A 24,154-nucleotide genomic window follows, 5' to 3' on the forward strand; every position below is an offset into this window, starting at 1 on the left:
GATTTTTTGTTCCTTGAGGTTCACTTATAATGTTTATTATATATATTTATAAAACGGTTAGTTCCTGTCCTTGATTCTGATTGGTCAATAGCTGTGTTTTATTCACAATGAAACATGACCGCTTCACCCAACGGTTCTGTGTATCACTACACAACACCCTTAGCAACCACTCTTAGCAACATAAACTGTATGTTCTCAATTGATATTGTTCATTGAAGCTTACTGTATCATGTAGAAGAGTATTGTGAGAAAGAGATCGATTGAGTGAGTTTATTACCTGCATTTAGATTTAGCATTTTCCTTCAGGTCAGTCCTATGTTCATAATAAAAAATCTGTTTAAATGTCTGATGTATTATCTTGTCCTTTTAACAGTTCAGGGGTTTTCCCATGACTGACAGTGCTAGTAAAAAAAGTATTTGTCAGTTGCGTCTTATTCCGTGTTCACAACAATTCAGTCTTTTCAATGTAAAAGTCTTCGCTACTGACTGACACACTCATAAAGACTGTCTTTGCCGCCATCTAATGGTGAAATGTAACATCTGTTGCGGTTCATGGTCAGGGACTACTTTTTCCGGCGGAAGGAAGGCTTTTAATAAGAGTTTATTTCATGAAAGTTGCATTGTTACATATTTTTGGCTTTAATATTTGTATTGTGTGGTAACCGTTTTATAAAAGCAATAAGGTTCTCAAGGCTAGAGCTATATCGTGATAAGTCACGGCTGAAGGGCGTTTTTAGGCATGATGCGATTGCTTACATACATATATAAAAGACCTGATTATACATATATATATATATATATATATATATATATATATATATATATATATAGTGCAGAAAACATAAGAGAACCTCAAGGAAAATAAAAAAATTAAAAATTAACTCTTTCCCCACCATTGAAGGAATTTTCCGTCATTTACGACAGCGCCTCCCCGCCATGTTTTAACTGTTATACGGTGGGCTATTACGAATCATCAGAAAAAATACAGAATCTCTGGATCCAAAAACAAGTGAAGACCAAAGTCATGTGAATTAATTTGTTATGATTTGGCTTTGTTACTCCATACCCATTTCAAAATGTTTTGAAATTTCAATGGTTTGCCGCTAGGGGGCGATGATTTCTGTGAACCCATGAACCACAGGTTTATAAATTTTGTAGTCCTTTTTAATGACACATTTTTTGTGATTTTTTTTTTTTTTTTTTGCATTTACACCCTTTTGACTAGCAGGCATCATCAGCTTCAAAACAGTTAATCATTTTGCGAAGAAATTGGTTCAATTGATTCAAAGTTTTAAAAAGCTTAGTTTCTCCCATCACTACTCTCAAGTCCACCCAGACTATTTATTAAAATTAAGCAGAAAACATTAACAACATTAACATATCATCGCCCTATTTACATATTCATGGCTGTTCAGTATTTAGAAGTCTTAAAAGGTACAGTATCATACAGCCTTTTTAATTCTAAAGGTCAGAGAGATAAGGTCAAGTAAGACTAAATTATGACTGTTTTTGGAGCAAGAATCTTAACAATACACATGGACTTATGTCGATAAAGTGAAATGCTACAAAATAGAATCCTTTAAGAGTTGCCTTTGAAACAAATATTATGACCTCATTACTAAGATATTAGAAGCAGCTTTGTGAAGTGTGTTTGATGTCTTACACGAAATCAGTCTCATCCTTCAGTTGTACAACGGGCTGGAAAACCAGAGCTCTGCGCCGCATCCCCAACAAACAAGCAGAATCCTCTGTGTTCGCAAACACATGTCCTACCAAATACACAAAAATATGGTATTGCACACAGTCTACAAGCACTGCAAAATCACCAGTCAGTGTTACAAGCATAATAACTCTGCATTTTGAAGTGAACTTAAACAATCAATATATTTTTGAAATGCAAATCCTTACCTTCATCTGAGCCAACCGAGGAAAGCAAAAAACAAAGAGCAAAAGAAAATAACTCACTATGACGTCATAAAAATCTATACGGTCATATTTGTATATAATATATTAGGTAATACTTTACAATAAGCTGGTTTCATTTGTTAACATTAGTTCACTACATTTGTTTTAACATAAACAATGGACAACACTTCTACAATAATCTTAGTTAATTATAATCTTAAAATTTAATAATACGCTTTTAAGATCAAAATGCATCTGTTAACATTAGTTAATGCACTGTGGAGTAACTAACAATTTCATTAACAAAGTTGGTAACACTTTACAATAAGGTTTATTAGTTAAACATTAGTTAATGTATTAACTAACAAGAACTAACCATGAGCAATACATTTGTTACTGTATTTACTAATCTTTATTAAGGTTAGCTAAGGAAAATAGTTTGTTCATGTTAGTTCACAATGCATTAACTAATGTTAACAAAATTTTAATAATGTATTAGTAAATGTTGAAATTTACATTAACAGAGATTAATAAATGCTGTATAAGTGCAGTTCATTATTAGTTCATGTTAACTCATGTAGTTAACTAATGAACCTTATTGTAAAGTGTTACCACAGTTAAATAAATGTAAACAAATCATTATAACATTTTAGTTTTAAATTAAAAATCATTTTTATAGTTATACATTTTATTAATAGTAACTTATTATTATTAATTTATTATTAATTACTGTTTTTACCATTATTATTATTACTAGTACTATAATGTACTAAATTTAATACATTAATAATAAAATGTATTTATATGTATATCATTTTATTATAATATTTTATAGTTTTAACTTAAATTATTTTATTAATGTCATTATTTTATTAATAGTAATTTATTATTATCAATTCATTATTAATAACATTTTTTTTAAATAATATTAGATTATAATTGTTATACTTTATTTTATTTTATTGTTTTATATTGAATATTATATTACATTTTACATCCAAATCTGTGCAACCCATAAGTATGACAAACACATGGCACTGATGTTAATTTACAAAAATTATCTAATTTTGCTAATCATGATAATTCTGTATAATTACAAAATTACATAAATGTATCTGGTGCACACAATCCCAGACTGCATCTTTACATGAATGATTTCTCTTTACCTTGTCTGTAAAACTCCTTGAGCTTCTTGGAGATCCACTGCATGGCTTTAGCAGCAATCTTGGTGCCAAAGTTCCTGTCAAACGGTGAAGGAGCGCCACCCTACAGGACATCATAACGTGACAAATGAACAATATTCTGATCATCTTCAGAGTGTTTGTGTGTGTATGTGTGTGTGTGTGTGTGTGTGTGTGTGTGTGTGTGTACCTGCTGCATGTGTCCCAGGACATTCTTCCTGCAGTCAAAGACTCCTTTGCCCTCTTCAGTGTACAGCTGGTAGATGAAGTCAGTCGTGTAGTTCTCACTGCAGTTCTCATTCCTGTAAAACACACACACACACACACACACAATCACACCTCACTGCTTCTACACATACAGATCTACATGATACGGCGGAATGAAATCAGCGTAGTGTATTAATGCTGTATGTACAATATATAAATCTTACCTGAGCACTAAACCTCTCTGGATGCTAGTCTTCATCTTCTCAGTTAAATGTTCGACGTTAGACTGAAAAATAGAGCACTCATAAAAACTCAGCCTGACGCTCTCTCTCTTTCCTTAAATAGTACACACTGCTATATATTCCTCCCTGTGCGTGGGACAGAGCAGACAGAGGACGGGGAAGGAGAGTGTAATGCCTGTGTCTGACAGAAGGTGGCAGACATGACCTTTAACCCTTATCCAGTGTTGGGTAAGTTACTTTAAAAAGTAATTAACTACTATCTACTAATTACATCTTCAACAGAGTAATTAGATTACTGTAATAATTACTCTCTGTAAAAAGTATTGCATTACTTACTAATTACTTTCTAAATCACATATCATTATCAACCTCGACCAGTTGAACAATACAAGGATAGACATGAAACTGCTCTTTTAATTCTTTCAAATAAATAATATAAAATTGCATAAATTAATCTCGAACTGACCCAAGTATTTAAATGGAGAAGGTTACATTAAAAATGACATTTTACATACATTAGACATTCAATTTTGATATTAAATTCACTATTGTTTTATATAGAATTGTTTATATATATATATATATATATATATATATATATATATATATATATAACATTTATCAAAAGATTTCTATTTCAAATAAATGCTGTTCTTTTGATCATCAAAGAATCTTGAAAAAATCTTGTATCACAATTTCCACAAAAATAATTAATATTAATAAGCACCACCGAATTAGCATATTAGAATGAATTCTGAAGGATAATGTGACACTGAAAATTCTAAATTCAAAAGAATATTGATATTCTAAACATAACCAACATGTGAAATAAAATTGTTCATTTCAAATTATGGAGAGAGAAAAAAAAACAGTGGACACATTACTTCAGTCATCATGTTAATGAACAATACAAAACAAAAACATGGAAGTACCATGGTACATGATTGATGATTTCATATAACACTTAGATATATACCATAGTACTTAGTGATTACCATATTCATATTCATCATATCTTTTTAGTGTACTTTCTTCACAGAAAACAATGGTACTATATTGGTACATGTCCACAAAAGTTTTAGTTTCAGTACATTTTTAGTTAGTGGTGTTTTCAAATCTAGGTCACAAGCTGAATCTACATAAAGATGCAGAGCTACACTATATTGCCAAAGTTTTGGGACGCCTGCCTTTACATGCACATGGATTTTAATGACATCCCATTCTTAATCCGTAGGGTTTAATATGGAGTTGGCCCACCCTTTGCAGCTATTACAGCTTTAATGCTTCTGGGAAGGCTTTCCACAAGGTTTAGGAGTGTGTTTATGGGACTTTTTGACCATTCTTCTAGAAGCGCATTTGTGAGGTCAGGCAGTGATGTTGGCGAGAAGGCCTGGCTCACAGTCTCCGCTCTAATTCATCCCAAAGGTGTTCTATCAGGTCGAGGTCAGGACAGGCCAGTCAAGTTCCTCCACACCAAACTCGCTCATCCATGTCTTTATGTTCCTTGCTTTGTGCACTGGTGTGCAGTCATGTTGGAACAGGAAGGAGCCATCCCCAAACTGTTCCCACAAAGTTGAGAGCATGAAATTGTCCAAAATGTCTTGGTATGCTGAAGCATTAAGAGTTCCTTTCACTGGAACTAAGGGGTCAAGCCCAACCCCTGAAAAACAACCCCACACCATAATCCCCCCTCCACCAAACTTTACACTTGGCACAATGCAGTCAGGCAAGTACTTTTGGCAATATAGTGTATATTCAGTATGACATTTAATCAATCACCTGATCCATTCCATCCAGTTACACTGCAGGTGTAACATAGGTGTATATTTTTTTGAAATATTATATTCAGATAACACATTGCAGTGAATATGGACAGAAGGACGCCTCTCACCTGTAGGTCTCGGATGTCAAACGGCTCTTCATAGATGTAGGCTGCATCCGCTCCGGCTGCCAGCCCCCCCACTGTTGCCAGGTAACCACAGTAACCGCCCATCGTCTCGATGATGAACACGCGGCGCTTGGTTCCACTAGCGGACTGCTTTATACGATCACACGTCTAACACACACATTGTAATGGTTTAAGAATTAAACATATCCGTTACTCATGCACACACACTTCATTAACAGACAGACTGCAGTTCTGACACACAACCATCAACTCAGACATACAAGATATTGCAGAAGTACTGAAGCATGGTCCAAAATTAACTGGCCAATGGTGGGTCATTTATTTATTTTAAACATAATATAGTTCACAATAGTTCAAACCATAATTAATTTAACTTACATCATGTATAATGTTGTACTTCTGACCAACTTTTTTACTCACAGTTGGTTAATTTTGGACCTGTATGCAAGAGGTCACATGCGAGCACAAGGCACAATATAGTTCACAACAATAGAGAACATGCATGTGGTTCCAACTCATAAATATGTGCTTTTTGTGAGGATCCATGTTTGCCATGCAACTTGGGAAAATATACAAACGTTTCAGATCAGCATATAAATCTGTTCCTGTAGTGGACAAACACAGTTCGGTATGTTATATATCCACAGATAATGTATCTCACATCTAAAGCCTAAAATCTCATGGTCAGATATTTAAATAAGAAAATATTATTTATTATTAAGATATTATTATTTATTAAGATATTCTTTATTCAAAAAAAATGTAAAAAATATTTTAAAAAAATTATATCTCTCATAACTCACAGGCATAAGCGTAAAATCGTATAGGTGCACTAAATAGTTTTTTTCCCACTTAAAAAATATATTTTAAGTATATCATTGTTTTAAATAGTACATTTGACAAATATATTTAAAGACACAGTATGTAGATTTTTCGCCGCTAGAGGTCGCCTATTCAAACAAAGTTTGACCGTGGAATCTTGGGAAATGTCGTCTTCACCACACAGTCAGTGGGAAAGAATCAGGAAGGGACTCAGGCAGAAATCCTGTTTATGGATGAGACTATTAACGTTACTGTCGTATGAAGCAGAGCAGGGCGAGTGATGTTGGAGTGGAACAGGGCCGCATTTGAGTGTGTTGAAAATTATGTTCTAACGTTACATAACGTCACTTGTTACACACTGCAGTAAGCTTGATCGATATTAGAATATCTTATTAATAAATGCTGGATGGCTTGTGCTGATAAATGGCATGCAATTAAATCCATGTCCTGGTTGAAAATTGCTTATTTCTCTGGATTTAAGCATTCTTGGAAACATCTGGGATAATGTAAGTACACAAGTCAACAATATATAACACTGTTCTAGTGGTTTTTGGATATTTTAATACAAAAATCTTACATATTGCGCCTTTAAAGTGTTTTTTATTTATTTATTGTACCTAATGTCTTATTGAGATCACATGACCAGCTGAATACTATACTCACTTTATCTTGGTAAACCCCCATTATTGTACACTTCCTCTTGGAATAAATTAATCATGTATGCGAAAGGGGACGTTCTAATGGTACTGATAACAAAAAACATTTTCTTGTGTGTAATGCTGAATCCTATGGAAGCTTGTTTCTGCCATGGAATAAAACAATTTAAAAGATAATTGCGACTTTTTTATCTTTATTTTTATCTGATCTTAATTGCGAGTTTCCTTTATAACTTTATATCTCACAATTCTGGCTTTATAACTCACAATTGAGATTTATATCACGATTTGCATTTATATCACAATTATCAAAATTACGGAAGAGGATTAGAGCCAAGCAATAATAAAAAAATAAAACATTAGCCTTTAAGCACATTACCCATTAAGCGTCCTTGAGCTCTGGAAAGGAGCTATATAAATAAAACTTATTATTATTATTATTATTATTATTATTATTAAAACCATCTCGAGATTAAAGGTGTTATATTTCAAGAAAAAACTCATTCAATTTCGAGAAAAAAGTAGAAATAAAATTTTGAGAATAAACTCGTTAAATTACGAGAAAAAGGTCAAGATAAAATGTTGAGAATAAACTCGTTAAATTACGAGAAAAAAGTCGAGATAAAATGTTGAGAATAAACTCGTTAAATTACGAGAAAAAACTAATTAAATTTCGAGAAAAAAGTCGAGATAAAATGAGTTTATTCTCAACATTTTATCTCGACTTTTTTCTCTAAATTTAATGAAATTTTTCTCATAATTTAACGACTTTTTTCTCGTAATTTAATGACTTTATTCTCAACATTTTATCTCGACTTTTTTCTCGAAATTTAAGGAGTTTTTTTCTCAGAATTTAACGAGTTTATTCTGAACATTTTATCTCGACTTTATTCTTGAAATTAAACTAAATTTTTCTCGTAATTTAATGAGTTTATTCTCAACATTTTATCTCGATCTTTTTCTCGAAATTTAACGAGTGTTTTCTCGAAATTTAACAACTTTAATCTCGAGATGGTTTTATTTTTTTATTATTGCTTGGCCCTAATCCTCTTCTGTACAAAATTCTGAGAAAAAAAGTCAACATTTTTTTCTTCAGAATTAGATTTTATAACTCACAATTGCGAGATATAAACTCAAGATTGTGAGTTATAAAGTCAGTATTGCACGATACAAACTCGCAATTGCGAGAAATAAAGAAATAAACATTTTCCTCACAATTGCAAGTTTATATCTTGCAATTCTGACTTCTTTTCTCAGAAGTGTGAGATATAAACTTGCAATTTCAAGTCCAATTCTGAGGAAAAAAAGGCTGACTTCTGATATATATTCGCAATTGCGAGTTATATAAAGTCAGAATTGCGAGATATAAACTCACAATTCTGAGAAAAAGTCAGAATTGAGAAATAAACTTGCAATTGTAAGAAAAAAAGTTGAAATTACCTTTTTTATTTTTTATTCAGTGGCATAAACAAGCTTCCATAGAATCCACATCAGTAAGTGTCAGGGAAAAAAAAAAAATTCCCCCTTTAAATGTTTTATCTCATTCTTACATTATTTAAAATTATTTAGTGCACCTTTAAATATAGTCTGATGATGTACTAATCGACATGGTAACATCTGGCGTTCCGGGCGAGGGTGATGTTTCTTACCTCCACTATGGCATTGAGTGAAGTGTCAGCGCCAATGCTGAAGTCAGTACCGGATACATTATTACTGATGGTGGCGGGCAGCATGCACATGGGCACACAGAACTCCTCATAACTGCTGCGGGCATCGACCAGCTGCAGCAAACTCTCAAAGGCCTGCAGCAGTGCACATGCATTAGGACGATTGCTCACTTACTCTCTTCCTAGTGTACACTAAATAGCGTAACACCTTTCTGATTGTTTTGAGGGGGAGAAAGTGTTTCCTGTTTGCTCAAGACGACTAGATCGCACATATAGTTGACCACCAGATCCTCGTGACGTGGGCATGGCATTGGCTAAATGGTGACTGAGGCAAGTTTTTTTAGATAGCAGGAAGCCTCACAAGAACCAAAGTGTGACCGACTTCACAACCAGACTAAAGAGCAGCACAACCAGACCTTAAATAGCATGACATAACACACACATGCAGACATTAACACACAAGACTTCAGGCCAGGCCCAAAACATCATGCAGTTAGTTGCTCTTATTTGATTTGATTAGTACAACTTAATGTCTAAGGACAGCATATGTGGCATTAATTTAAAGTGAAAAATTAATGCATGAAATTTCTCAGTGTGCCACAAAACCCAGCTAAAAAGGAATGTTCTCAGAACTTAAGCTAATGTTCTGGCAAGGTTCTCTTGAGTTATGAACAAACGTTCTTGCAGTAACATTAACAGAATGCTTGTTCGATGTTATCTGGTCTTTAATAATGTTCTCAAAACGTTAGCACAAAACTGTTATATATATGTTGTTCATGGAATGTTTTTTTCTAAAATGTTGTAGTTGGATGTTAGTCTAACGTTTTTTAAATGTTACTACTTGTTTCAGAATGTTCAAAGAACATTTAAATGTAACATTTGAAGAATAATAAAATTGAACGTTTCCTTGCCATTGCATAACCAAAAAAAAAAAAAAAAAAAAACATTTTGAAAATTGAATGTTTTGAACGTTAAGAAATGACATTTTCATAACTTTAGGTAAATGTTCTTAGAACATTTTTTGTTAGCTGGCAATGCTGTCCATAATCATTACATTTTAATGAATAAGAAATATTTCATTAATCCATTTGCATCTGTGATTAAGAGCTTAATCATGTAATTATTTGTTATTGCTCAAACACTTAAAATAAAAGGTTATTCCACAACATATATATGATATAAATTAAAGTTTACCAATTTATATTAATGAAAAATTTTGTTTTGATTTTTGTCCACCAAATGGTTTTTGTTGTTAGTGATGTTATTCAATATCAAATGCTTTTGAACTCAGTCCCAGGACATTAATTCATGTGTTAATTTGTCCAGAAGTATTTATTTATTCAATATTATTATTTGGAAACAGCAGAACTGAGCTCAAAGGTACAAGATTAATAAGCATATTAATCTTAATCTCACGGTGTACATAAAAAGGTGTATTTATAAATGAAACAGAATGGAAAACTTTTAGATAATGTTTGGCAGCACATGCATTACAATCAAACATAAAATGCAAAAAATGGATCTCAGTATGATTGTGCTACATTGTTGGACCAGGCCTGCGATATAAGCACACACAAAAGATGCAAACACACACTTATACAGTCAGAAGCAGGACTGGGTGACAGGTTGTGCTGAGTGACCACATGCGTTCGTCTCCAGACACGCTGATTCAGTCAGGCTGCAGTGACCACCAACCTCAGCCCATCATCTCACACAGCGATCTCCCACCCGAAACTCATTCAGCTCTACTTCATAATACAAAACCAAAGCTCTAGCCAGAACACTATAAACACTCTAAGTATGTTAACAAGCACTTTAAAAGTCTGATTTCAGTCAGACTAAAGTAATTTGTTTAAAATGTCACATACCGAATGAAATTAAACTACACTGTCTGTAAAAAATTCTTTTTCAAAGTTGCAAACAAACAGGATTATTGAAGTATATTTTACAAGAAAATACTATTTCAGTTTTTGTACTTCAAAATGTCACGTTTAATTCAATGTTACTTGTAAAAATTGTTTTTACACCGATTCTTTTTTCAGTGTAGTTTGTTTATTTGCAAACAGTATGTATGCACGTTAATTGGAATACAATTCCAATATTATCCAATAACCCTTCCGATATTATATCAAGGCCATAACCATGTCTTTAACATTGGGGGGACAAAACCAAATTTATCTTTAAAGATAAATATAATAAATATTTAAAGGAATTAAATAACGAAAGGAGCATTAATCAATCAATTTACAAATAGTATTTTTATTTTAAAATATGCACACATTAACTCTTATGCCAAATACAGTGGCAAAAAAGGCCTCTATTAATGTTTTTTGTCTAGTCACATGGTTTCTATCACTGAATATTACTGTGGGTTAACATTTCTATCATAAAACACTTTTGCTTAGCTACTTACATATTATATATACCCTTTACAGCATTAAAGGGACAGTTCAACTAAAAATGAAAATTCTGTCATTATTTACTCACCCTCAAGTTGTTCCAAACCTGTATGAATTTCTTTCGTCTGCTGAACACAAAAGAAGATATTTTGAGGAATGTCAGTAACCAAACATTTGATGGATCCCATTGACTTCCATAGTATTTTTCCCAGATACTATGCAAGGCAATGTGGTCCATCAACTGTTTGGTTTACATATTTTTCTAAATATCTTCTTTTGTGTTCAGAAGAATAAAATAAAATAAAATTCACACAGGTTTGGAACAACTTGAGGGTGAGTAAATGATGACAGAATTTTCATTTTTGGGTGAACTATCCCTTTAAAGCATAGAAATCTACCTCATTCCACCAAACATTGCTCTTTCACACTTTCTATGCTCTGCATAAGGTCTACATTTGCATCTAAAATCAAAAACGACCTACTTATCTAGGCTGGCTGGCTGCCATCCATGTCAATGTCATTTAACCTTCAAGTATTTCGAGTGTGACCTGTGTGTTTCCTGGCAGGGAGGTTGGTCATCATCAGCCCTGACCTTTCAGCGTCTCTTACTGACAGTGCTCTTGACAAACAGATATACAAGCCCACCACCCCACACACACACTCTCTGACACGAGTGTGTGACGTCTTACATCCGTGATGGCGTTGAGGGCCGTGTCTGCCCCGATACTCAGGTCTGAGCCGGGGATATTGTTGGACACAGTGGCCGGGACCATCACCATGGGAACACAAAGCTCTGTGTGTTGGGAACGAGCTGCTTGCAGCTCCATCAACCCCAAATATGCCTGCGGTCAGAGCAAGGACTTATGGGTCACTGGCTAGAATTATGAGTAATAATAAGAAGGGGAAGGGCAGAGAGCCATGCCCACTTTGATTATGAAGGTAGGAAGATACTGGAAGTATTTATGTAGAAGATTTAAAGTATGATTGTGAAATGACAGATGAAACACAAAATAAATTGAAACTTTTACTTTCTTTTCGGTATGATATTTTAAAGATCGGAAAAAAGACAAAATAATTATATTATAAATAAATTATGCATTTTCTTACTGAAAAATCTCACTGACCTCAAAACTTTTGAAATGTAGTGTAAAGATTTTAATCTATTTATACTGTAAGAAATGTATTGTTAAAATAACAAGATAATCTCAAAACATATGTTGTGACTCAATCATTTAATTAAATGTTATTTTGTTACAAACTAATGAATATCTGGTAGCAATAAAAAAACACTGTAAATTATTGTTTTTTCACCTGTAAATAACAATTTGTAATAAATACTATAAAGCAGTAATATAATATGATCATGACATCATTTAAAGGTGCAGTAAGAGAATTCTGAGAAACGTTATTAAAAATGGATCGGACTGAGCAGCAAAACACACAGTAGCCAATCAGCAGTAAGGGGCGTTTACACTCATGAGGGGTGAGGTGCCTGTGTTGCATAGGGTGTTTGTGAATTTGGAGGCGGAGCTATCAAGATAGGGGTGTGATCCTTTTGAGTAAGGGCGTGTTTGTTTGAATGATTTCAAATATCAACAGCGTTTCTCAGAAATCACTTACTGCACCTTTAAGACAAAAAAAACACACAATGGCATGTGATCATAATGAATAGCACTGGGTAAAGGAGAGATTGATTTTCAGTAGAAACTTCTGAGTAATAGAATCAAAATGTTATTTTACTCATTAATACACAGCAAAATGTGTACAAAAATTTACATAAACAAATAATGTAAATATTACATTTTCATACCTCAAATCCTCCAATAACCAGTAAAGCATTGATGTTATGAATCCTCATTTGTTCTGCAATTTTATCAATGTGTTTTGCTGGAAGAGTTCTGAAAAAGGATATTAGAAAGCATCTTATTCAGTGTATAAAGGCATATCAGTGTCTTTTTATTGACAATGGGCTCTTAGATATATAATCGTACCTTTTTGTGCCTAGCAGGGACCCGCCCTGGCCTGTCCAGCCCCCAACATCACCCCACTTGATTTCTTTTATCTGCAGAACAAATCAAAGTAAATTTGGGATCATGGACCTTTGCTTGAGTTTGGATGAGTTTAATATGTTGTTTTTCTTTCTAATAACACACACTTGAGATATAAAGCATTCATTCATTTTAGAAACCTTGTGAAACCACTGGAAACACATCCAATCACATTTAAGGAATTTTTGGCCCAAAAACCTCCTCAAACTTGCATTTATTTACAAGCAGCATTAGCACTATTTCCTCTACACGAGGCAAGCAGTATAAAGTGGATCTGTAATGCTACAGTAAGTTAAATATGGCACTGAGCACAATGCAGCAGGGGATTGTGGGAGGGAATAATGGGCTTACTGTAATCATGACTGTTTATCTCATTTGGCAAGGAACTGATTCACAAACATCTATATGCTGTCTCACAGTGTTTCACAGACTGAGTCGCCAACAGATGCTTTGCAAAATTAATGTCAAAATATCATGCAATTTCCTCCACATCTTAAACCATGCATTGTATTTCATAACATTTAACTTTAAACAATTTTGGAATAAAATGCTGGACTCGTTCATCTTACAAAGGCTAATTTCACAAAATACACACATTTTTAAAACACTTTTTTTAAAGAATTTGACAAAATTAAATTACAGCAATAAATGATAGTGATGATGTTAATAATAATAATAATAATAATAATAATAATAATAATAATATATTATCTTACTTTGTCTTCTTGGTAACCAAGTACACTATGTTTCAAAAAAATTTCTTAAAAATGGCAAAATAGTTGGTTGTGACTAAAATGATGCCACAACAATGTAATATGTGTAAAAATTGTGTATAAATAATTTACCTTTTGAAATTGTTTACATTTATTGCACTCTTTGTTTAGATTATATTTTTAAAACATATTTTCCTAGTCTAGCTCTGGGAGAAGAGTAAAAAAATTAAACATCTACATAAAAATCCATTTGAAAAGTTCCAAAAATAAAAGATGAAACGTCAACATAAAAGTGGCTACATTTAAAGGTGCCCTAGAATTAAAAATTGAATTTATCTTGGCATAGTTGAATAACAAGAGTTCAGTACATGGAAATGACATACAGTGAGTCTCAAACTCCATTGTTTCCTCCTTCTTATATAAATCTCATTTGTTTAAAAGACCTCAGAAGAACAGGCGAATCTCAACACAACACCAACTGTTTCGTAACAATCGGAATCATTAATATGTACGCCCCCAATATTTGCATATGCCAGCCCATGTTCAAGGCATTACACAAGGGCAGCCAGTATTAACGTCTGGACAATAGCGAAAAATGGCAGGTGGAGCAATAATAACTGACATGATCCATGATATCATGATATTTTTAGTGATATTTATAAATTGTCTTTCTAAATGTTTCGTTAGCATGTTGCTAATGTACTGTTAAATGTGGTTAAAGTTACCATCGTTTATTACTATATTCACGGAGACAAGACTGTCGTTATTTTCATTTTTTAAACACTTGCAGTCTGTATAATTCATAAACACAACTTCATTCTTTATAAATCTCTCCAACAGTGTGTAATGTTAGCTTTAGCCACGGAGCACTATCAAACTCATTCAGAATCAAATGTAAACATCCAAATAAATACCATACTTACACGATTATACATGCTGCATGATGAACACTTTGTAAAGATCCATTTTGAGGGTTATATTAGCTGTGTGAATGTGTTTATGCTGGTTAAGGCAAGCGCGAGCTCCGAGGGCAGGGAGCACAAGATTTAAAGGGGCTGCGCAAGGAATCGGTGCATATATAATTATGGCTCAAAATAGCCAGTTAAAAAAATTAATAAAAAAAAAATCAATGGGGTATTTTGAGCTGAAACTTCACAGACACATTCAAGGGACACCATAGACTTATATTACATCTTTTAAAAAGACGTTCTATGGCACCTTTAAAGAAACACCAATTATGCATAAAGGTCTGTTAGTTTGTGTTGTGTTACCTGTCCCTTATAGAAGCCCTCGAATCCATCACTAACAGCAAACATAGTGTGGCCTTCTGTGATCCCGACCCTGACGGCCGAACGCACGGCTGCATTCATGCCAGCTGCAGGAGCGCCGACATTCAATACGGCCACGTTAAATGAACTCTAGAGAAGAGAGCATTATCACACAATATAAAAATAATGAAACACAAAGCCATTCAATTAGAAATAAGGCCTGCTTCTCAAAATGAATTACATGAGCTCAAAGTATCTGCTCTCTGCTATTACAAAGACTGCATAAGACACGCAGAAATGTTTATAGAACAATACAGCGTTAAATCTAATCTGATACACAACAGAAAAAAAAATCCTGGATTAAGCTGCATTTGTGCGTTTGTGAGTAAATCACTCAAGAAAACACTGTAATCCATGGCTATGTACATGTGGTCTGTTGTCATGTGCCTCTGATTTAAACCTTCTTCACATTAAAGATATTAATTGTTTTATTTTTATTGTCTATGCTACTACCTTCTAATCTATTCTATAGAGTGCATGTTTTGTTAAAGGGATAGTTCACCCAAAACTTAAAATACTGTCATCATTTACTCACCCTCAAGTTGTTACAAACGTGTATGAGTTTCTTTCTTCTGTTGAACACAAAAGATATTCTAAAGATCGCTGGTAACCAGATCGCTGGTAAGCCATTTTCCTACTATGGAAGTCAATGGCTACCATTACATGTCAGGTTACCATTCTTCAAAATATCTTCTTTTGTGTTCAACAGAAGAAAGAAACTCATACAGGTTTGGAACAACTTGAGGGTGAGTAAATGATGACAATTTTCATTTTAGGGTGAACTATCTCTGGAAGCATCATGTTAATGTAATTTCAACTGACTACACTCTCCCTACACCCTCAAACAACTAGCTAATACACTACCGTTCAAAGGTTTGGGGTCATAAACTATTACTGTTTCATTGTATGACCGACTGCAAATGTTTGAACAGTAGTATATATTTGCATGTATTTGAATATTCTGCAATAAATAAAGTGTAAACAAAATATATATATTATTTTAGACTTAGAACATGTCAGAAATGAGAAAATAAATGGGAAAGTTCAGAAACCTAATCAGGAGGCAAAGCTTTCTATTCTATATTCTATTCTATTCTATTCTATATTCCATGTACAGTACATACATGACAATGGCCATCCTGCATTCCATCCTCATCCCCACAAAAGAAAATAAATAAACATATTGAGCTGTCAGTGTAACAGAAAGAGGCTAAATCAGACCAAACATGTTGTGCAAAATATACATTATGTATTGTTCGCATTATGACTTACATGTGGAAGTTCAGTATCAACTTTGCGGTGGGACAAGAGTTTGTAGGTGTTCAGGTTGTTTTCAAAACTTCTAAAATGCAAAAAAAGAGAAAAAGGCCATTCAGACATTTCCTGATGTGATAAAAGTGCATAAACTGATATGAATAGTTTTACAATTAACATTGACACCTGCTCTGTAGAGTAAAATAATGTGGTTTTTGTGATTTACCTGCCACGCAGCTTTACGGCTTCTTCAAATCTCTTTTCATCCATGGCCTTCTGGACTTCCTGTGTCTGCAGTACGACAAACAATCAAACTGACAACTCCAAAACTAACAAACAGAGCATTAAACTACTTAGCAAATTGACTGAACTAAACTGAGATTCAGTATTGGATGATAATACTGTTTATACGGACCACGTCTGTATGCAGAAATAAAGTAAAACGTTGCTTTTATGATAATTGCTTTAGGACAAATGCAATAAAATCTAAACACTTTTACTGATACAGATGTGGAAAGACGACAGGAAACAGGAAGTTGAGCACGCCCACCGCTACGCTAAAGCTCCCAGATTTAACAAACTTTACTATAGTCATTATTTGAGTTACTTTCTCACCATCTGAACACACTCCATCAGAGGCACCCTGACAGCCTGGTTCCCACACAGAGACACCACACACGCTGGAGTACCAGGAGACGCTTCTAACAGGGCCAACACGGCTTCCACTCCCATACGACTCGCCTACAGAGGCAGAGAGGAGAGATAGAGAATTAAAGAGAATGAATGCAACATGTTACGAGTGTGTTTTGTATAATTCAGGACCATACCAAAATGCGGTCAAAGGCAGAGGGTGTTCCTCCTCTCTGGACGTGACCCAGAATGGTGACCCGCGTGTCAAACCCCAAACAGCGCACAACCAGCTGCAGTAGAGAGTCAACACAATCTTTACTTCACCGGAAATACAGATGATTCTCAAACAAATCCAGCGAACTTAAAAGATTAATGACAGGCACACACTACTTTTCAAAAGATTTTTTAATGTTTTTAAAAGAAGTTTCATATGCTTACTGAGGCTATATTTATTTGAACAAAAATACAGTAAAAACTGTAATATTGTTAAATATTATTACAATTTAGAATAACTGTATATATGAAGAGTTCCACTGCAAAAACCTGTCTGACATTTTTTACCAGGCTCCTATGTTTAGGTTCAGTAATTTCACTTTAATGGCAAAGAAAAGGTTATTAGTCAGTTATTGAAATGCCTTATTTTCAAAAATTAAATTAATTGGTATTTAAAAATTTTTTTAGGTCCACCTGAAGTCCACCTCTTTGGACAACAAGACAGTAAAATGTCAGTTTCTGTCAGTTTTATAGCAGCAAAAGCAACACTATTGTGTTTACTTGCTACTCGCGAAGTCCTGTCCATGATAAAAACTTGAAGCTCGGCAATTGAATGTCTGCTCGTACACACACCGTCATTCATCTTGAAATCATATGATTCAATTCGGATCTTCTGATTGGTTCTTCTGTGGACTTTAGAGGCTTTTGCTGACAAAGGGAAGTGGCGTTTAGCGGTTTCTGCCAACTAACCGGTATTTCTGAATGGGCTGACGCTAGGATTTATCAGATTTGAAGCGAAAGTATTTGATGAATGTATAATATGTGCGGTAAGCAATCGCTCAATATCATTATCTCATTTTTGAAGGAGGTGGCGTTTAGCGGCTTTTGCATCTGAACTATTCATATATATTTTAAAAAGTAATTTATTCCTGTGATAGCAAATCATTACTAAAGTCTTCAGTGTCACATGATCCTACAGAAACCATTCGAATATGCTAATTTGCTGCTCAAGAAACATTTCTTAATATTATATCAATGTATAAAACTGTGCTGCTTAATACAAACCTGATTCCAAAAAAGTTGGGACACTGTACAAATTGTGAATAAAAACAGAATGCAATGATGTGGAAGTTTCCAATTTCAATATTTTATTCAGAATACAACATAGATGACATATCAAATGTTTAAACTGAGAAAATGTATCATTTTAAGGGAAAAATAAGTTGATTTTAAATTTCATGGCATCAACACATCTCAAAAAAGTTGGGACAAGACCATGTTTACCACTGTGTGGCATCCCCTCTTCTTTTTATAACAGTCTGCAAACGTCTGGGGACTGAGGAGACAAGTTGCTGAAGTTTAGGAATAGGAATGTTGTCCCATTCTTGTCTAATACAGGCTTCTAGTTGCTCAACTGTCTTAGGTCTTCTTTGTCGCATCTTCCTCTTTATGCTGCGTCAAATGTTTTCTATGGGTGAAAGATCTGGACTGCAGAGAGGCTCTTTTTATACCCAATCATGTTGCCAATTGACCTATTAAGTTGCAAATTGGTCCTCCAGCTGTTCCTTATATGTACATTTAACTTTTCCGGCCTCTTATTGCTACCTGTCCCAACTTTTTTGGAATGTGTAGCTCTCATGAAATCCAAAATGAGCCAATATTTGGCATGACATTTCAAAATGTCTCACTTTCAACATTTGATATGTTATCTATGTTCTATTGTGAAAAAAATATAAGTTTATGAGATTTGTAAATTATTGCATTCCTTTTTTATTCACAATTTGTACAGTGTCCCAACGTTTTTGGAATCGGGTTTGTATTTTTGTGGAAACCATTTTTTCAGGATAATTTCATGAATAGAAAGTTGAAAAGAAAAGCATTTACTTGAAATAGTTTTTTTTGTTGCAAAAATGAAAAATGAAAAATCTTTACTGTGCCTTATGATTAATTTAATGCATCCTTTTTTGGAGGAAAAAAATATCTTTTGAAAGGTAGTGTAGATGGATTTATTATTAATGTCAGACTGAGCCCAAAATCCCAAAACTCCACCATAAATTAAAACACACATGCAAGAACAGAGCAATATTTCTAAAGCAGTTTACTCTAAAGGCTACGGAAAGCCAAAGCTGCCGAAATAATAAATAAATAAATAAAGAAAGAAATGAATAAATAAATAAATAAATATACAAAAAAAATTATTTCTTTGTATATTTATGTATTTATGTACGTATTTGTTTATTTATTCATTCATTCATTCATTATATTTCTTTGTGCATTTATTTATTTCTTATTTCGGCAGCTTTGGCATTCCATAATATGCAAGGTCAGCAAACATAACCACAGACATGCATGTTGTGAGAGAAATGTGTGTGTGACTTAAAAGTAAAAACACAAAAGTAAATGAAGAGAAGTGTCACATGTAAACACACACAGCTGATATTTACACCAAAAGCAGTGTCTACAAAAACTCAAATACAAAACATGCATTTGTTAATCCTTCTGTAACAAAATTAGAAGAAAAAATGGAAATATTTTGTTGTGTTATGTGTAAGAGAAGGAAAGCAGTCATTTATACACTCATTAGTATGGATGTACTGTATGGCCTGTGGCTGTGCATTACTCACGTCCTTAATAAGGTCTGTGGTTATGGGCTTGTTGTTATGGTCTATTGCACCTTCAGCTACTATGATGATATTAAGCCGTTTCTTATCAGCGCGATTCTACAAGGGAAAAAAAGCACGCGCACACACATCCGTACATACATACACACTGGTGAGAACGGGGAGGAGATACTCACGTCCTTCACTGCATTAGAGCTGATGGGGTTTCCATGTCTGTCTGTGGCTCCCTCGGCCACTATGATTATATTAAGACGAGAACCTCGCAAACGGCTCTGCAGGACAAACACTGGAGGACTGAAACAAGCTGTGTGTGTGTGTGTGTGTGCATTGGCATGTATGCATGAGTGTGTTGTGTGAATGTGTTCATGTGTTTGAGCATGGCTTCTTGGGGAAACTGTAGCAAGCTAAACAACAAGCTATTTTTAATTTCAACTAGTAACTAAGTTATTCTTAAGAAAACGTGCCTTGCTACACTACAAGCTACTAAAAATTAAAAAAGTAAATTGAAGCTATAAGCTATTAAATAATCTAAAAATCAGATTACATGATTCAGTTAAAAAGTGAAGCATTTTTCTGGCACAAAAACAATAGATCAATTAGTGACAACATCAAACTTAATCTATTAAAGGTGCCCAAGAATGCTTTTTCACAAGATGTAATATAAGTCTGAGGTGTCCGAGGTGAAGTTTCAGCTCAAAATACCCCATAGATTGTTTTAAATTAATTTTTTTAACTGCCTATTTTGGGGCATCATTAACTATGCACTGATTTTTTCAGCGCGCCGCCCCTTTAATTCGCGTGCTCCCTGCCACACGAGCTCTCGATTATATTACAGCACATTTACAAAGTTCACACAGCTAATATAACCCTCAAATGGATCTTTACAAGATGTTCGTCATGCATGCTGTATGCATGCTTCAAATTATGTGAGTAAAGTATTTATTTTGATGTTTATATTTGATTCTCTATGAGTTTGAGGCTGTGCTCCATGGCTAACGGCTAATGCTACACTGTTGGAGAGATTTATAAAGAATGAAGTTGTGTTTATGAATTATACAGACTGCAAGTGTTTAAAAATGAAAATAGCGACGGCTCTTGTCTCCGTGAATTCAGTAAGAAACGATGGTAACTTTAACCTCATTTAACAGTACATTAGCAACATGCTAACGAAACATTTAGAAAGACAATTTACAAATATCACTAAAAATATCATGCTATCATGGATCATGTCAGTTATTATTGCTCCATCTGCCATTTTCGCTATTGTTCTTGCTTGCTTACCTAGTCTGATGATTTGGTTGTGCACATCCAGACGTTAATACTGGCTGCCCTTGTCTAATGCCTTTTATAATGTTGGAAACGTGGGCTGGCATATGCAAATATTGGGGGCGTACACCCGACTGTTACGTAACAGTCAGTGTTATGTTGAGATCCGCGTGTTTTCCGGAAGTCTTTTAAACAAATGAGATTTACATAAGAAAAAGAAAGCAATGGAGTTTGAAACTCAATGTATGTCTTTTCCATGTACTGAACTCTTGTTATTCAACTATGCCAAGGTAAATTCAAATTTTGAATCTAGGGCACCTTTAATACAAATAATTTTACACTAAATTAATAAGAAAACACTCTTTTGTTTAATACAGTGTTTAATTAAATGTTTATTCTTTCTACAAAAAGACAATGTAAAAAAATTCAAGAGTTCCAGGAATACAACTGAGTGATGAATCAATGGATTAGGTGAATTTTTTGAACCAGTTCATTAAAATTAATCATCTGAATGCTTGTTTATTTTTCTCACAATTTGGAAAAAAAAGTCTGAATTGTGATTTATTTCTCGCAATTTTGACTATAAAATCTCATAATTGTGAGAAAAGTCACAATTTTTATTTAGTGCAGGAAAGAAGCTTTGATTTTATATATATATATATATATATATATATATATATATATATATATATATAAATTACTCATATTATGATCTCTCATATAATTCTACATAATAGATTGTTGGCTCTGATGACAAATTGCGTGTGATATTCCTCATTTGTAAGTCGCTTTGAATAAAAGCGCATACTAAATGAATAAATAAATGTTTGTCTTGACTGCAAGGCTCCATGCACAATATAATGAAACATTAAAAAGCAGTGATGTAATGTTTGGTCAAACTACACTGCAACTGCTGTAAAAGCTAGCTTGTTAGCTACAACTGGAGTACTGTCACGCTACTGAACAACGTAGTTAGGTTAGTAGTTTTCTCTGCTTTAGTTAGTTTGAGCGTGGCTGTGGGTTTATGTGCGTGTTACCTCTGATAGTTTGTGACACATCTGTTCCTCCCAGCCATCTTTGGGAGGCATTTCTGGAATCAGCACCCAGTCAGCTCCACACGCAAGACCACTGACTAATGCTAGATACCTACACACACATACACACACGGTTTAGTGCTGATTTCAAATATAGCGCATTTTTCTATGAGTGTTTATAGTCGAGGGTCTTACCCGCAGTGTCTACCCATGACCTCCAGCACAAAGGTCCTCTGATGGCTAAAAGAGACACAATATGAATTTTTTTAAAAACTTGATTTATCTTTAATGATAGGCTTAAATTGTTCAAAACAATGTCTAATGTATTTGATATTCAAAATGCATGACTTGAAAATGCGTGACTTTACATTTAAGGTAGGTATTTTATCAGTGCATGCGTGGGTATCAAACCCATGACCTTGGCATTGCTAATTCCAGGGCCGGATTTATGCGTTGGCATTCTAGGCACGCGCATACACTCAGATGTCTGGCGGGGGGTCCAATTACAATGAGAAGAAATATTATTTTATTCAATTCACATTTATTTGTATAGTGCTTTTCACAATACATATCATTTCAAAGCAGCTTTACAGAAAATGCATGTGTATAAATTATAAATATTATTAAATATTATTATTTCACTCTAATGGTAAAGCACTTTAAGACATATAACGTTACTACATAAAATTAACAAAATTGAAAATATCATTCAGAAAACTTGTATCTCTGTATTTCGTCATTTTTTTCTATAAATCATTACTATTGGTCACCCTTTACGTCTGTCTGACAGTTGTGCAAATATTTAACCAATGAAAAGTAATAAAAAGAGCTTGTGACTAAACCTCATAATTCCATTGGATCATCAAACTGTTAGTCAAACCTCACAATTCCACCCCGCTTCTATTGTGAATAAAGTTCCACACACAGTTTGGATCATCTCTGCTTGTTTGCAATGCAAGGGTAAATAAAGAACTGGTTCTTTGAATAAGTACAGCATTTTTTTTTTTACTCAAGAAACACTATATATATAAAGACTAATGTTTTATGTATTTGAGAATTGAAGTAGAGGGTCTAGCATTTGATGTCGAATGTCGAGTCACAGCCAATACTGTCTTAAATAGCCTGTGCGTAACACTTCATCTTTAATAACATGAGATTTTGGACAAATGACAGAAAAAACTGAGAGCCCACATAGCTACAGTAAACTTTATAACCTGTAAATTAATGAAAACGTAATTCGGTGAACTTATTGCCATATGTCCAAAATTCGCTGGTCAAAAACCTAGTAACTCCATTTGAGCTTGATTTTGGTAGAATGGTAATAATATAATGACACATGCATGTCTCTGACCATATATAAAGATTTTTTTTTTTTTTTTGCGGTTTTGGACATTGGGTTTCCGTTCAATATATATATAGTTTAGTATGTATGTAAGCTACTGGGGTCAGGGTGGGGGGTATTGAGTGGGCAAAAAAATATATTTCACATTATGAGCCCTGGCTAGTGACATACTCTACTGTTGGGCAACAAAAATGTTTGCAAATTTAAATGTATTGGAATAACTGGGATTTTTTTTTTTTTTTTGTATATTGAAATTGTTAGCATATACCTTTGTGCGGTGGTCATTATGGCGTCCACCACCTCTATGATCCTGTGCAGTGCTGAGTCAGTGCCAATCGTCATATCTGTCCCGCAGAAATCATTGTCTATCGAGCCCACCATCCCAACAACATGCAACACAGAATGAGTTTGGGCAGCCTCTTCACTGATTTGACCTGGGAGACAGAAACAAATCATGGACACAGAGAAAAATATGAAGGTATTATGTTATTCAATACAGTATAAGCCCCTCCTTCTCTGCTACCTGATTGGACAAGCTCATCCAACAGTCCGCTCCACTCCTCCCTGAAGAGATTAGCTCCGGTCAAACTGCCATCTCCACCAATCACACACAAGTTAGTGATGCCACGCTGCACCAGGTTTAGAGCAGCACGCAAACGTCCCTCGTGGGTACGAAAATCCTTGCAACGGGCGCTGCCAATCACAGTGCCACCCTGC

At 34.2% G+C, this 24,154-nt stretch overlaps 1 protein-coding gene across 6 annotated transcripts in view; it reads right to left on the bottom strand.

Annotated features, from left to right (window-relative positions):
- Nucleotides 1-24,154, bottom strand: part of pfkpb (phosphofructokinase, platelet b) — a 30,603-nt gene that overhangs the window by 1,234 nt on the left and 5,215 nt on the right. The window contains exons 4-22 of one of the 6 annotated variants that reach the window (XM_048162269.1): nucleotides 23,961-24,150; nucleotides 23,706-23,871; nucleotides 22,291-22,335; nucleotides 22,099-22,207; nucleotides 19,799-19,894; nucleotides 17,159-17,251; nucleotides 16,947-17,072; nucleotides 16,558-16,622; nucleotides 16,350-16,419; nucleotides 15,021-15,167; nucleotides 12,980-13,050; nucleotides 12,799-12,886; nucleotides 8,572-8,724; nucleotides 5,427-5,591; nucleotides 3,518-3,579; nucleotides 3,277-3,388; nucleotides 3,072-3,171; nucleotides 1,909-1,914; nucleotides 1,664-1,769 (exon numbers count right to left, since the gene is read on the bottom strand). In XM_048162269.1, coding sequence (XP_048018226.1) covers nucleotides 1,664-1,769; nucleotides 1,909-1,914; nucleotides 3,072-3,171; nucleotides 3,277-3,388; nucleotides 3,518-3,579; nucleotides 5,427-5,591; nucleotides 8,572-8,724; nucleotides 12,799-12,886; nucleotides 12,980-13,050; nucleotides 15,021-15,167; nucleotides 16,350-16,419; nucleotides 16,558-16,622; nucleotides 16,947-17,072; nucleotides 17,159-17,251; nucleotides 19,799-19,894; nucleotides 22,099-22,207; nucleotides 22,291-22,335; nucleotides 23,706-23,871; nucleotides 23,961-24,150 — 1,970 coding nt within the window. Of the gene's footprint in view, nucleotides 1-1,663; nucleotides 1,770-1,908; nucleotides 1,915-3,071; nucleotides 3,172-3,276; nucleotides 3,389-3,517; nucleotides 3,580-5,426; nucleotides 5,592-8,571; nucleotides 8,725-11,677; nucleotides 11,831-12,798; nucleotides 12,887-12,979; nucleotides 13,051-15,020; nucleotides 15,168-16,349; nucleotides 16,420-16,557; nucleotides 16,623-16,946; nucleotides 17,073-17,158; nucleotides 17,252-19,798; nucleotides 19,895-19,971; nucleotides 20,068-22,098; nucleotides 22,208-22,290; nucleotides 22,336-23,705; nucleotides 23,872-23,960; nucleotides 24,151-24,154 lie in introns of all 6 variants that reach the window. The other 5 variants (XM_048162270.1, XM_048162273.1, XM_048162274.1 and 2 more) reach the window with 5 other exon arrangements.

The sequence above is a fragment of the Megalobrama amblycephala genome, linkage group LG17 (genome assembly GCF_018812025.1).
Source record: "Megalobrama amblycephala isolate DHTTF-2021 linkage group LG17, ASM1881202v1, whole genome shotgun sequence".
Classification (NCBI taxonomy): Eukaryota; Metazoa; Chordata; class Actinopteri; order Cypriniformes; family Xenocyprididae; genus Megalobrama; species Megalobrama amblycephala.